The sequence below is a fragment of the Helicoverpa zea genome, chromosome 31 (assembly GCF_022581195.2).
Source record: "Helicoverpa zea isolate HzStark_Cry1AcR chromosome 31, ilHelZeax1.1, whole genome shotgun sequence".
Classification (NCBI taxonomy): Eukaryota; Metazoa; Arthropoda; class Insecta; order Lepidoptera; family Noctuidae; genus Helicoverpa; species Helicoverpa zea.
The window spans coordinates 764,507-778,464 of NC_061482.1; the positions used below are offsets into that span (position 1 = coordinate 764,507).

General features: G+C 35.3%; 1 protein-coding gene across 2 annotated transcripts in view; it reads right to left on the minus strand.

The window, feature by feature from the left end:
• LOC124644895 (GRB10-interacting GYF protein 2) overlaps positions 1-13,958 on the minus strand; it is a 32,924-nt gene that overhangs the window by 13,370 nt on the left and 5,596 nt on the right. The window contains exons 8-16 of one of the 2 annotated variants that reach the window (XM_047184558.1): positions 13,793-13,896; positions 13,503-13,642; positions 13,019-13,419; positions 12,181-12,946; positions 11,928-12,098; positions 11,647-11,796; positions 11,226-11,318; positions 10,988-11,095; positions 10,521-10,643 (exon numbers count right to left, since the gene is read on the minus strand). In XM_047184558.1, the coding sequence (XP_047040514.1) occupies positions 10,521-10,643; positions 10,988-11,095; positions 11,226-11,318; positions 11,647-11,796; positions 11,928-12,098; positions 12,181-12,946; positions 13,019-13,419; positions 13,503-13,642; positions 13,793-13,896 (2,056 nt within the window). The remainder of the gene's footprint in view (positions 1-10,520; positions 10,644-10,987; positions 11,096-11,225; positions 11,319-11,646; positions 11,797-11,927; positions 12,099-12,180; positions 12,947-13,018; positions 13,420-13,502; positions 13,643-13,792; positions 13,897-13,958) is intronic. The other variant, XM_047184559.1, reaches the window with a different exon arrangement.

Consider the following 13,958-nt stretch of genomic DNA (forward strand, 5'->3'; position numbering starts at 1 on the left):
TAACAAAAAATATAATTCCCATCGATACAGGATGCGCCCAAAAATACTCAAAAAATTCCATCAATCTTCTTTCCAGCTATACTCTGAAAAATTGTTCGAGATTTTCCTCTCATAGAAAATTCATGCAAAGGTCTATTTAATGTAACCACCTCCCATAAATGCAAAAGCCAGATGATCAAAAAAATGATTTTAATGCATAGTAAAGAGTAACAATCAACTTTAATCTTTAGAGAAAAACATTTTTTGTGCGGATAGTTACAATGTGTTTTACATGGAAATGAATTCAAACTATCCACACTGCAAAAACTAGGATAAACTTAACTAACAAATAATCAAAAACAAATATATCAATCAAAGAATCAAAAACAAATATATCAATTTAACTTTTCTCAATTTGGTAACAATGTTTTACCAAGGAATTAATCATAATTAGCAACGTTCTACGTTAACATTACATAAATCACTTATCAGTCTTGATATTAAACAGCCACAGATATAAATTCGAACGACGCGAACTATATACGTAAATACACAAGTGTACAAACTTGTGCTCAAACTAATATTAATTCTGCCGCCTTAAGAAAAATTAAAATTTAGTAGCTTCCTATTATCTCGGTATAAGAATTTTATATGCAAAAGCGGATGCTGATTATTACTTTTTTAATCAGGAACGTGGTTCAAATACGAGTTTAATTAGATTGATAAAAAAAATTTCTGGCGGAATCAAATGTCAAAAAAACGAAAACAATTGAAAATGCTTGTTTCACTAAGGCTGCAGGATTATTACTTAGCCACATTCTCTCAGTTTCTATAAATAATCAGTTCCTACACAATCAGATCAGTATACACATTATTATCGTTATTAACCGTACAAGAATTTCCTTCGTCAAGTTCATTATCTTTGCTAAACAAAGAGAAACAACCTAAAACTATACAAATTAAAACAAAACTAAATCTAAAACTCGATTAGAGTTTCAGATATAGTTTTGTTGTGTAAATATAATGTTACAACGTGTCTTTAAGGTGGCAAATAGTTGCTACATCAAAATTTACCTAACCTATTTTTTTCGTTATAAACGAAACGAGAATTCCCTTCTTTGAACAAATTGAACCTAAAACTATAAAAAATGACAAAACTAAATCTAAAAATATAATGTAACCTAATCTTACAATGTGTCTTTGAAATGACAAGTAGTAGCTATAACAGCTAAAAGTACATATCCTAACAAATCAAAAACATATACAGTATGTACAGACGCCAGCAGGTCAACCTACCAAAACCCTATCTGTCAAAGAACAATGTCAGGTTTCGGCCCACCCAATCAACTTTTAAAACTAAATTCTCACGGACACAAAGTTCTTTACTACAACAATTTAAATATAAAATACTAACTTCTTATAAAATATTTAATTGTTATCTAGAACTTTTCCAAAAAAAAAATCATTTTAATAAGTAATTATTTGGTTTATCGAGTTCAGGTTTTTCGTTTTAATAATTTGGAATAATTTGGTTTTGAGAAGTTCAATGCAAAAGTGGAAAACATAGAAAAGCTTCTGACATTAAACTACACAAAAAACTGTAAGAATTTTCACTGTACATGAAATATTTTTATTGAGCCTAAGTTACTATGGACGTCTGACATTGTTCTTTTACCAATCGAACATTAACCTTCCACTATTGTGTAGAGGTTGAAAATCATTTGACGAAATTTGACAGATTGAGGTATTAGTGTGCATTCGGCTATACGTACATTATATATAATATGTTTTAATTAGAACTAGTTTAAATCAGATCTCTAAAAGAGTCAAAAACATACGCCACAGTCTACTGTGATTCATGATTTTTGGAAAGTCAATAAATGCAGCTCGGAAACCTCTAGTCACTAGTATCAATATGGAAACTATTAAGTTTAGCATATTATTATTCTGCTATATGTATAATGGGCGAGATTCGTCAAGGGTGAAAAATATTTCTCATTTCCAGCATAAATAATTGATACTAATTGATGATTTATTATTGTGCAAGCAAATCATTGTTATTTAGTTCATAGCCAGTCATCTCAGATAATTCTAGCCCAAATAGGAATATGTATTAATAATACTTTTAGAAGATTATCTAAAGCCAGCCCTTGACCATTTTACTAATTAATTTGTGTATTTTACTGACCTAAATATTATTGAGCCACGATTTCACTTCATCTAAAATAGTGACGAGTCTCGCGTCAATACAATAGTCACACTACGATCCCTACGAAGCTGTACATGTATTATTATTTCAATACATCTTACATTTAAATACAGCTAAGAGAAAAACGCATAAATATACTGCGTTTAGGTCAATAACAATATCGCATAGTTTTGTTGACACCTATTAACGAGAAGATAAGCTACATTCGTTCCGTATATATGTATGTATTTGTTTATATAAACAACGAAAATTTTAAACTTTTAATATAGATAATAACTTCATATGTACAGCATTGTAACATTAAAGTTTAAAGACTGAATAAACGGTATTATTATTCAACGAACTATGCACTTTACCTTTGCATGTTACCATTTTAACAATATGCTTATTTTAATAAAGAACACAGATCTTCCGTCTTCCCTGGTCTTCATAAAAAGATAACACTTCGACGTCCGAGACATGAATGACATTCCAAATAATTATGTCCCCAAGGATTGCGACTTGTCTGAAAACATTTTTCCTTTCTTAACAACTGCCTTAATGACAGGAAAGGGAATCATGAAGGACGATTAACTAAGCAACTGTTTCCTTTTTAACTAGATATCTAATTGTAGCGAATATCTTTGGCTCATATTTTTATCGTACTTATGTTTAATATAAATTTTGAAGTTATAACTTCATAACAATATTCGCACAACTACTTATAACTTGTTTTCAGTATTACCTGAGTAAATGTAATATTATTTACTGCCGAAATCAATAGTCGATCGCGCCGTGTTAACATTGTTTCCAAATTAATTGTTTAGTCTTTGCAGAAACCTCCGAGATACCTTAAACAAAGAAACTTTACTGTCTTGATCAAATAATATATAAAAATTAATGACACAGGACGCCTGCAGCTTTATAAAGACGCATGCATATATTTCATATTTCCATATTTTTCTACATCCTGGCAAAGAAGGATACTTTTTAAAGTTACTTGCGAAGCATACACATAAATACTGTGTCTGTATTTTTCGGAAATCACCCAGAATAATCATGCCCACAATTCTGTCACCGTTTAAATATATTGTATTTTGTAAAGAGTTGGGAAGCTACCTACTAACGTTCATTATGTTAAGTAGCTCACGCACGCATGAGCACTGTGTAAGACTGGTTGTCACACTTACTGGCTCCTGACTACCCGAAACTACTTCCAAATGACAGCCGGGACCTACAGTTTATCATGCCTTCCGAAACGCCGAAGAACTCGTTTTGAAAAGATAGTCATCACATCCACGGACCGACCGTGATAAACGTTGCTTAATTAAACCTTATGATTCTGTAAAAATTAAGATTAACAAAGTCATTACAATTTTTATTTTACTTATTTGATATAAACTTGCAATAATCATATAGTGCAATAACAATATTTTAGTTAAAAAGATGTAAACAAATTTTATTGTTTTAGGTATCTCGAGAAACGTCGCTGTACCTAGTAATGTTGTAACCGTCGATTGCTGTGGACGCCAATTGCATCGGCAACGAAAAACTGTAGGCAAAAAGACAGACACAATATGATTGACTGTCTGGCATAAGAAGAGTACAATCCCGGGAGGGTAAGACGAATCACAAACTAATAATGTAAAGCGAGGATTGCCACACGGGGGAAGGAAAGACGTGCGGAGATGCCATGAGGCAGGTAGGTCAGTCGCCTTCTTATAGGTCAAGTAACGTACAGTCGCAATTAAGGTATAGGCGTGATCAGTTACTAGAACTGACGAGGCGTTCGGGTTTTTTGTCAAATCAAGACAAATCTGTCAAAAATTTGTCTTTATTGATAGGGGTTTCATTAAAAAAACAAACCGAGCGCTTTCTAAAGAAGGCATGTGAGGGAGCTAGTAACGTTCCTCGTCCACCGTACTGCTACTTTCTTAGGAGATTTTGCGTGATGACATCTCCGCAAGTTTGTTCTCCGTGGGTTGCCACCTTTTTTGAACGATTGCAGTACATTATCAAAAATGCTGATAAATAGTAGACGCCAGCAGGTCAACCTACGCGAATCTATAAAATTTTACCAATGGAGCGTTAGCCTTCTACCATTGTAGAAGGCTAACGTTGGCTAACGTGCTGTATTGATAAGGTTGAAGATCTATTGAAGAAATTTGACAAATCGAGATATATGAGTTGATGTGCTGTCGTCTGTACATTAGAGGAAATCGAGAGAAAAGAAGAACAAATCAACTTTTTATGATTATTTGTGTTGTCACAAAAGTTGCGTTGCGTGGCGCTGTTGACATAGTATTTTTCGTACTATATTGTTTTTCTATTATAAGTATACAATATGTGAAGATTATCCCGTCGGATCCGCAAGGGTAATATTCATGTAGGTTAGGCAATCAAGAACTTTATGCCATACAATTTTCTTTTTTTATTATTTTATTTTTAGCTGGGCGTCACCTACACAAATGGAACCTTATCTAGAAACACTAAAAAAATCCATGGCTTTGAAGAAACTATAAACTATATCCCAATCACGGAAAATATCACCGATCTTAAAGAAAATGAAGTATTCGAACCAAATAAATTATTAGAAAATGCAAAAGGCCTAGGACCTGATGAAATAAGTAACTAAATGCTGAAATACTCTACACCGATATTGCTAAAGCACTCACATAGCTATTCAACCTTGTACCCTACTCAGGAGCTGTATCAAAACAATGGTGTTTATCTGACATCATTCTGTTCTATAAAAAGGCCAACCCCGTGAAGTAGGCAACTATAGGCCCATTAGCTTCCTGCCAAGTTTAATAGTGTTTTCAACAATAATACAAATGGACCCACGGATAGTCCCCGGTTCTGTGTTAAGCCATTTAAGAAAACTATTTGGGATGTGATGTTAGTCGATTAGAATATCGGAAATTATGGGGACTGTGTCACCTGCCAATGTATTGAATGTATGCAAAAATGACAGATAGAGACACTTGCCGGACCCTCGGGAATCATTCAATAAATAGCGACAGGGGGCAACGGGGTTGTTATTATTATTATCTAGAGGTAGATAATAATGAGGTAAGGTCGCCGGAAGACGCTGGATGCAGGTCGCTTCCAACAGGTATCTGTGGAGATCAAAGGGGGAGGCCTATGTTCAGCAGTGGACGTCCTATGGCTGAGATGATGATGATGATGATGATAGGTAGGTAGATACCTAATAATACCTTCACGGATAAGACGGTATTTTTCTTTACATATTTTATAGTGCAATTAATTGAATTATATAGTACGATACTATATTTTGTAGTACGGGTGGCAACCCTGTATACAGGACGTATTTTACTGGAAATTTGGTTTGAGTTCTATAACAGAGTACCTTAGGAAAAAGTGCCTCCCTTAAAAGACGATGTTATCGGCAAACGTTTGGATTTATGGCCTTCAAAATACGTCCTGTATATTTTAGTTAGATTTACATATTGTAATTGAGACTCCGAAACCCACACAATGGCCATGTTATCCATAAAATATTTTGTGGTTTTGGATGCCAACAAGCACAATTCTTTGCGCTCAGTGTTATTTCTGTAAGGACAATGAACGTATGGATTCATAGACTACAGCAGTTCAAAAGAGCTTTATGAAATTATCAGAACTTCAAGTCCACCAGACTGTCAAAGAAAACAAATGATGCAAAGATGTTTAGGAAGAAGATAGATTTCAGAAAATGGATACATACAGCGAAGATAGCAAGAACAAAAAAAAATCACGATAACTGGGCTAACCCCAACTTATCTGGATGCTTACTATACACAGATATGTTTAAGGGGAAAAAGCAGAGCAAATACTAAAGACGCTCACAGTCAACACATATGCAAGAGCTCATGAATTTACTTTCAAATCATCAATCCGAAATGTTTGTATCCAAATCGATTAAAATCTTTGAAGTTTCTTGATCCATATATATGGACATAAACCATTACACAAACAGTAACTAGAGTAACATATCATACATGAATTCTACAAAAATGGTGTGAAAAATCATATGAAACAACGGTAAATAAATATCCTGCTGAACATAACAAGTTGGACTATTGATATCCAATGGCTTGCGTTGGATTGAAGCTTGGTTCCACATCTATTTTAGCAACATTTACGGTGTTTGCATACACAACAGGTGCCAAAAGGGACACTACATACATATAGGTATTATACTGTGTACGCAGACTGATGAAATCATAAATCAGAACTTTCCTATTAGCCAGGATAGACTACATTTTAACGAATCTTCATAACTATTATAATTGGTCTTTCAATTTGGTGCTTAATCACCGTAACGACCATTAATTAAACAAAATAAATTTGGTTTCATGAACTAGATAGTTGTGTTTAGGTAGTACAATAACTCAGTTCTAGTCAGTGCATATCTAGTGTTGATTCGATAAGTCATAGTCATGTTAGTTTTTTTCCATTTAATATACGATAACAGAAAAAAAACAGTTTATTGTGTATAAACAATGAGGTCCGTATCTGTATCAAATTGAATAAATATATGAAAGAAACAATTACGCGACAACAAAAGAACTCGTACAGTTAACATTACCTATTAAGTAACATCGAGGGTAAGTACTCCTAATGTGGAAATTCATAAAAATGGAGTCTTAAAAATACTTATCAGATTGCTATCCTATTTTTCAATTCATGACTTTAGCATAGTTTTGTCTTAAAAATGAATGTAAATTCCCTTCAAAGCTATCCGTAAATTTTCGCTTTACATAAAGGAGCGAAAATGTTAAAATGAAATTCTCAATTCTGTGGCTCCTCGGAGATTCTTATGCGGTAAAGCAGTATTACGGAATACCGCATGTCTGCACGGACAAAGGCTCTATGTTGTTTGATCGGTCGTATCCCTCGGTTTGAACAACATTCTGTCTTACACAGTCTATGATCATCGTAAATATAACATAAAACGGTTTTGCTGTACGTCAGAATATAGAGTAAATAGAGTGTTTTGCATATACATATGGAAAGTATCTGTTGTTTTAGATTCAGTAATTATTGTATAAACTATAAATGGTAAGAGTTAATGTAACAAACTTCCATTATAAACTTGTGTGAAAGATGGAGCTTTTGTGGATATAACTGGAAAATTTAGCCTCAGTTTGCATTGCAAACTACCCTCACTACTTGTCACAAGGTTAAAAGTTCCTAAGCTGCTATGAAATTATTAGCTGACCGGTAAACGTGAACAAATTGCTGAGCCGCGACGTCAGTGACGAATTGTTTCGTATTATGTTTTAATATTGTATTAGTTTGGAGCAGGCGGCATCCACGCGACTGTGACCTGGATCAATGAGTAATGGGTCAACAGCCACATTTATGCTTCTAATAATTTACGTACCTGTTGTGTCGCTGGATACTCAAAACGCGCGATGATAATAACTTATAAAACAACATTTATAAGTACGGTGGAGAATAAAGTCGACCCTGTTCTTATTATTTGACATAATCTATGAGTGAATGTACCAAATGGAGAATAGATTCTATCTATTATCTCCTAACTAGTTACTTCAAAACCACTTTAAAAGTAAAAAAAAAAATACATTAACACAAAGTGGTGCATATCTAAAACAAAAATATATTTAAGGCACAATAAAAGTCATTCCCATTTACAAGCATTATATTATTTTTTATATATCGGGTGTGTCGTACCTAATCACATTAAATAAAATACGTTGATATACTGGTAAATATATGTCGACTAGCACAAAGAAAAAATAAATTTAAAAATGATATTTTCAAACAAAGTAAATAGAAAAATATGCGAGAATTAGAACACCATGTAAGAATCTTGAAAACTGACGGCTGTCAACTGATCAAAACATTCGATACTCCTAACTTTATCTCTGCTTTACACATGATGTTGTAAATGATTAAAACGAAAAATGACTCCTGTGGCTAAACCACTGAATGGATTGGGTTATTTTTTTTACAATTCCCCATAGAATATCATAAAGTATATGTGATAGGATTTAATGTGATTAGGTGCGACATACCCGATATAAAAGCAAGTTATTATTCGAAAGTTAATGAAAGGACTGCTGAAATGGCAATATAAACTATTTGAGCCACACATCATACAGATGAGGCTAAGCAGGCCTGTTATATGCACAATTGCACTAGAAAGAGCTACAGTCACATAAAATTATTAATTGAAACATGTAATTGGCGTGGTAAACAAGAAATGTTTGCAGTATCGCGAACGTTTTTCACAATATTCTTTACAAAAAATACAAACTTAAACGTATTTTGGAAAAATCAAAAAATTTATAACACTAAAAATGAGAATGATCTACGTATTGAACTCGATATATTATCATACGATGAAATACTTATTAAAGCGAATATTGAAAAATGACAAATGATAATAAAATGGCAAATGTACTTTTTAATAAAAAGGCTGCATTTTCATTGGGAACGTGCAAAGCTGCGTGGCGAATCGACTGTGTGACAAAATTCATTAGATGCTAGAATGAGATATTTTTCAAGCGTCCCGCAACGCAGCTCTTTTGGAAAGGGGACAAACCAGCACCAGACTGTGCGGGACACGCAAGCGGCAAGCAATTTTAATGAAAACGCAGCCTAATAAGTTAATCGCTTAAAAAATGCCATTGCTGTTTCCGGGACTGCAGCTAAACAAACCACTTTGTATTAATATTGTTTAAATTACACAAAGGCTTATTATAAATGTATGTGACTGTGGTCTAATTACAATGTGATATTATTAGAAGCGCCCATAACATTAAGGAATCATGAAAGCAGTGTCTTCTATGCACTTGAAACCCTTAACTGAAATCCTACTAATATACTAAACGCCAATAATTGTGATAATGGATGGATGTTTGTTACTCTTTAACGCAATAACTACTGAACAATTTTTCTGAATTAACAGGATTTTTTATCCCGAAAGTATGTTTGATCTGTATAGTGGGTGTAAAGCTAACTTCGAACCCTCTTATTAGTAAAAAATAAACAAAGATTGAAGATAATTCAAGTTAAAACCGATGAAAAAGTAATGGTTATTGCCTTAATCCTAAGGATTAAGAGGGCAATATGCAATATCCCAAGGATTAAGATGTTAATCCCTGTTTACTAATAAGAGGGTAAGGTCCAAGTACACCGACAATGATGAGAATGGGCCTAAGTGTTAATAATTGCGAATTACTTGTGAATTGATTTACTATATTCGTATAATCACCACGAATAAAACAGCAACGCATAATAACATTGGATCGAACACATTTATCGTCAATAGTGAATAATATCTCGGACAGGTTGTATGAGGAAACCAATTGTCGTTATAAATTAGATGAAACAGTAATTGGCTTTTACTCGTTTGTTAGAATACTTGAATGATTTTATGCCACTTCTTTAGTGACAGTGAAATAACAAAGGCTGATCGACTATTGTATATGGCGGATATTGCATAATAATAATAATTTATTTCGTATTTCTCTTGTTGCGTTTCATGAGATTGCGTCTATAAAATTATAAATTTAGTACTTTAAGTCATTCATGATTCCTTGACTAGCTAGATACATATTGCATGAACAAATAGAAACACGACATAACACAAGTTTGTACACATTTTTGAGAATAAAATTACAAGCAAATGACGATTACTCTGGCAACTTTGGCCACGCCCAAGTGGTATTTAAGTCGTGTTTCTATCAAAGGTGCATTCAATACAGTAGAGTTAAGAAAAGCTCAAGATATATGCATGAAAAAATAAAAAAAATGCACTTCACTCTAATGAAAAACATTGAAACAAGTATCAGAAGCATAATGAGTACACAAATTATGCATGTTTTTTTATTAGAGCTGCGGTGAATAATGGACACAAGTTTTTAAAAGGTATGCTATAAAAAGTTGTATTAATAATCAGAAACTGAAATAATTCTGAACGAATCAGTAAACTCGTACACCTTTTCAAAACTTATGCAATATAAAAAAAAATTGTAATCTGGGGACTGTTTCGCATTAATTGTAAATATGGTGGATATTGTGCAGTTAGTAGAATTATTAGATACCATCCACGCAGTGACAAAATGAATGAAGTATGTTTGTTTGCGCAATGGCACGTAACACTGACTTGACAATGTATCAATCCACTTAACAAAGGACCCACCTAGTAAGGCGGAACTAAATTATTGTGAAAATATTTTATGTACAAATCTTTGAACTTTCAACAAAATCATGATACTTTAAATAGAGTTGTGTAGTGGAATGTCAGACTAGTGTCTAAAAAGTTAGTCACAAAATTCAAATACTCAAATATGTTGATGTAAGTATGTTTGGTACATACCCGTGTGTCTTTCCAGTAGAATACGTGACCAGGGGTGACTCGCGATTCGGGCGGGTTGACAGGCTGCTGCATCCACATCTGGTCAGCCGATGACGAGTGACCCTGGCCCCACAAAGAATCCACCTGAAATAACCCATACTTTACAGGTTTTGCTCTAAAATAAAACTTAATTATTCCAGACCTACGATAAAACATCTTAATTGAAAAATATCCTATCCAATCAATCCTTTTTTGAACTAAATACCTAATTCCTACGGAAATCTGGGGACATTATAAGCAAAGAAAAAAGCAACCGCAATTGTTTATAAATTTCGTAATTAATTAAAATTAATAAACATAAATAATTGAAATAAAATTGATTTTTTTTTTTTTTTTTATTTCAATTATTAATTATATTGGGAAAAAGGCTCGGACGATATAATAATTGAAATAAAATTGATTATTTTAGGAATTTACACTATTATTACCATAGGTTGCGGCTGGCCATAAGTTTGATTTGCCATAATTCCCACAGATCCAGATTGTAATTCCATAGGTGCATTATCGGGTACATTCATAGAACCCATATTCATGACCTAGAAATTAAGAAAACCTCATTAAAATAAGGCATTCAAAGCTAGCACTAACTACCTGGAGGTTCTACCTACGACTACATCTACATGACTACGCACACCTATACGATAATTATAAGATTACGTTACTTACCTCTAGAGCAAGCGAAGCCTGTGAGTTCAGCATGTTGTCGTGCGATGCTTGTCGCTCATATCCGCCGGACATCGGGAATGATTTCATCGCGTCCTGTCCAAGCATATATTTATGTCTTAGATCATGCCATTTTTTTTTTAAATGATCCCATTTCACAGGGATAACATATTGCACATTTACGTCAGATTATAAATTATGATTCTACATAAGTTCCATGCAGAACATTGATCGCCTGAATGCACACTGAGTATAGAACGGTACTTAATAGCAAGGCCAACCTTCAAGTATTTATTACTTGACTAAAATGTTAGTTTATGAGACACGAAAACAACACAATTTTCGATGGTCGCACGGTTATGCAAAGGTTGTTCTAAACGTAGCGCAGAGCTTATAATTTATGATGAAATATAAAATAACTTACCATTTGTGCAAACGGCACCAAGGGTCCATAAGTCCCGAGAGGTCTCATCATAGTTTCGCAAGCCCGACGCACCATCAAGCTTGGGCTGAAGAAGCCTGCTCTATACCAGTTGTACATATCCTTTGATGTGAACGGGCCTTGGATGTTCCTCTGTGAAATACATTATTGTCAAATAACTGAACAAATTCTGTCTTTTCTATATGAATATAAAGAAGGCTTTTATTCAGGTATCCTAATATCACGAGTAAGGTGCCTTAAAACACAACATCAGTTAAACTTACCTCAGGATCTTCATAATACCACTGGTCCATTAAGTTGGCATTAGGCATGGCATTGTTTCCATACATGGAGTTGCCGAAAGGACCCTGAGAGCCCTGAAGTCCATGTAGCTGCATCATCATGTTATTCTGCCCAGAGTGATTTGACATAGGCATATCATTAGCCGATGACATCTGTTGGTAAAATAACATAACATTATCATCAGTTTTATGTTACTGAGAGCCAAAATCAGTAAGTAGCAAAAAGGGAACTTACAGAAGTATTGGCATGTGGTGCAAGGAATAATGAGGCATTCCCAACATTATTAGACATGCCTCCTGGCATAGCATTGGCGGATTGATACCCAGACATATTGCCCTGCATGTTTCCACTGGCCTGCATGGAGCCTGAGCCCATGACGCCCATACCAGACGAGCCCATAGGCGAACTGTTCCCCACATTAGGCATCACCTGTTGAGGCATGTGTTGGAAAGGTTGTCCAATGTTAGGGCCGATCGGGAGGCCTAGTGAGGCATTCAGTGCAGAATTAGTAATGCCAACATTCTGCAGCACTGGCTGCATGCCTGGTGTCTGTACTCGAGGGCCCTGCATGCCCTGCATAGTCTGTAGGCCACCGGATGCCATTCCAGGCATGTTTTGCATCCCGGCAGATGGCATGCCAGGTATGTTTTGCATAGGTACAGACTGGAATCCTGGTTGCATCGCTACTGGTACGCCAGGCATGTGTAGGCCTGCCTGCATACCCGATGGCATCCCGCCGGCATTTATTACACCTTGCTGCATCCCAGGTGAATGGTGCACTGGTGGTAGAACTCCTGACTGCATAGTCTGGTTGCTCAAATGCATCTCTATGTTCATGGCCTGGCTAGGTGGTGTGGCACTTGGCATGTTCATTTGCGGGGTTTTAGACATACCAGAATTCATCATTTGGCTTGTGGGAGGTGTGGAGAGTAATTCCTTTTCCTCAAGTGACATGCCAAATATATTGTCAAGTAATTCTTCCGGTGTTTTAACATGATTCCTAAAAAAAATAACACAATCAGGATAAAGTTGAAAACAAAGAAGCCAAGGAATCTGCACTGTATACACTTACACGTCAGTCTGACTGCCGGTCGTAGATCCTGCGACAGTATGCATGGGTTTGCCAGCAGCAACCTCTGGCATGGCTGGGACGAGATGCTGGTGTTTTTGTCGTAGACTGTTGTTTGAACTTATGATGACAGATCGGAAATTCCCGCTGTCATCCTCTAAATTAAGATCCGGTCTCATGAGTTGTGCGAATGCAAGAGCTCTGCTCTTTTTCAACTCACCAACTGTTATTGCACTCTTGCCTTTGTTTTCGTCTTTGGAGTTGGCAACTGCCTCAGGTGGATCCGGGCCGGCCGTGGATTGCGCCTCCAACTTTTCCGGTATCTCTTGTAAGTTGTCATAGTTTGAGTTGGACTTGGTTCCACTTGATGTTGATGGACCATCTCCTACGCCAATACCAGGTTGCTGCAATGACATCCATTATAAGTCGTTAATCGACTATCCACATACTAAACAAAACATTGCAAGAAAATAGCTCGTTCATATACCTTTTTAAATTTGAGATCACTAGCATCAAAACGTTTTGGTGATAGTTTTTTGGCTTTCTCTGAGGCCCACCATTCATCAGAGCCTTCTTCCACCACTTTCGGCCTGGGGAAGCTTCCATGCGTATGAGACCGCGTGAGAGCTGTAATACAGAGACGAAAATTATTTTTACTTCCCATGCTGTCAATCCAGCATCCAGTGTTCAATATAGCTTCAAGCAAATCTCTCATTTATCAACAAATAAGACAACTAAGTATTTTCAAAATAATGAAACAACGACTTCATCACTTACAATAGGCACCGTCTTGTTTTGGCAGATTGCTATCGTCATTACTGTACCCATGGAACGCTCCCGAAGAATCGAATGTGCCTCCACATTCTGCATTTTCAACAGCCCTAGTAACCAAGAAACCACGTCAAAGCTCTGCGTATTCAATAAAGGATTCCAAATAGATAGG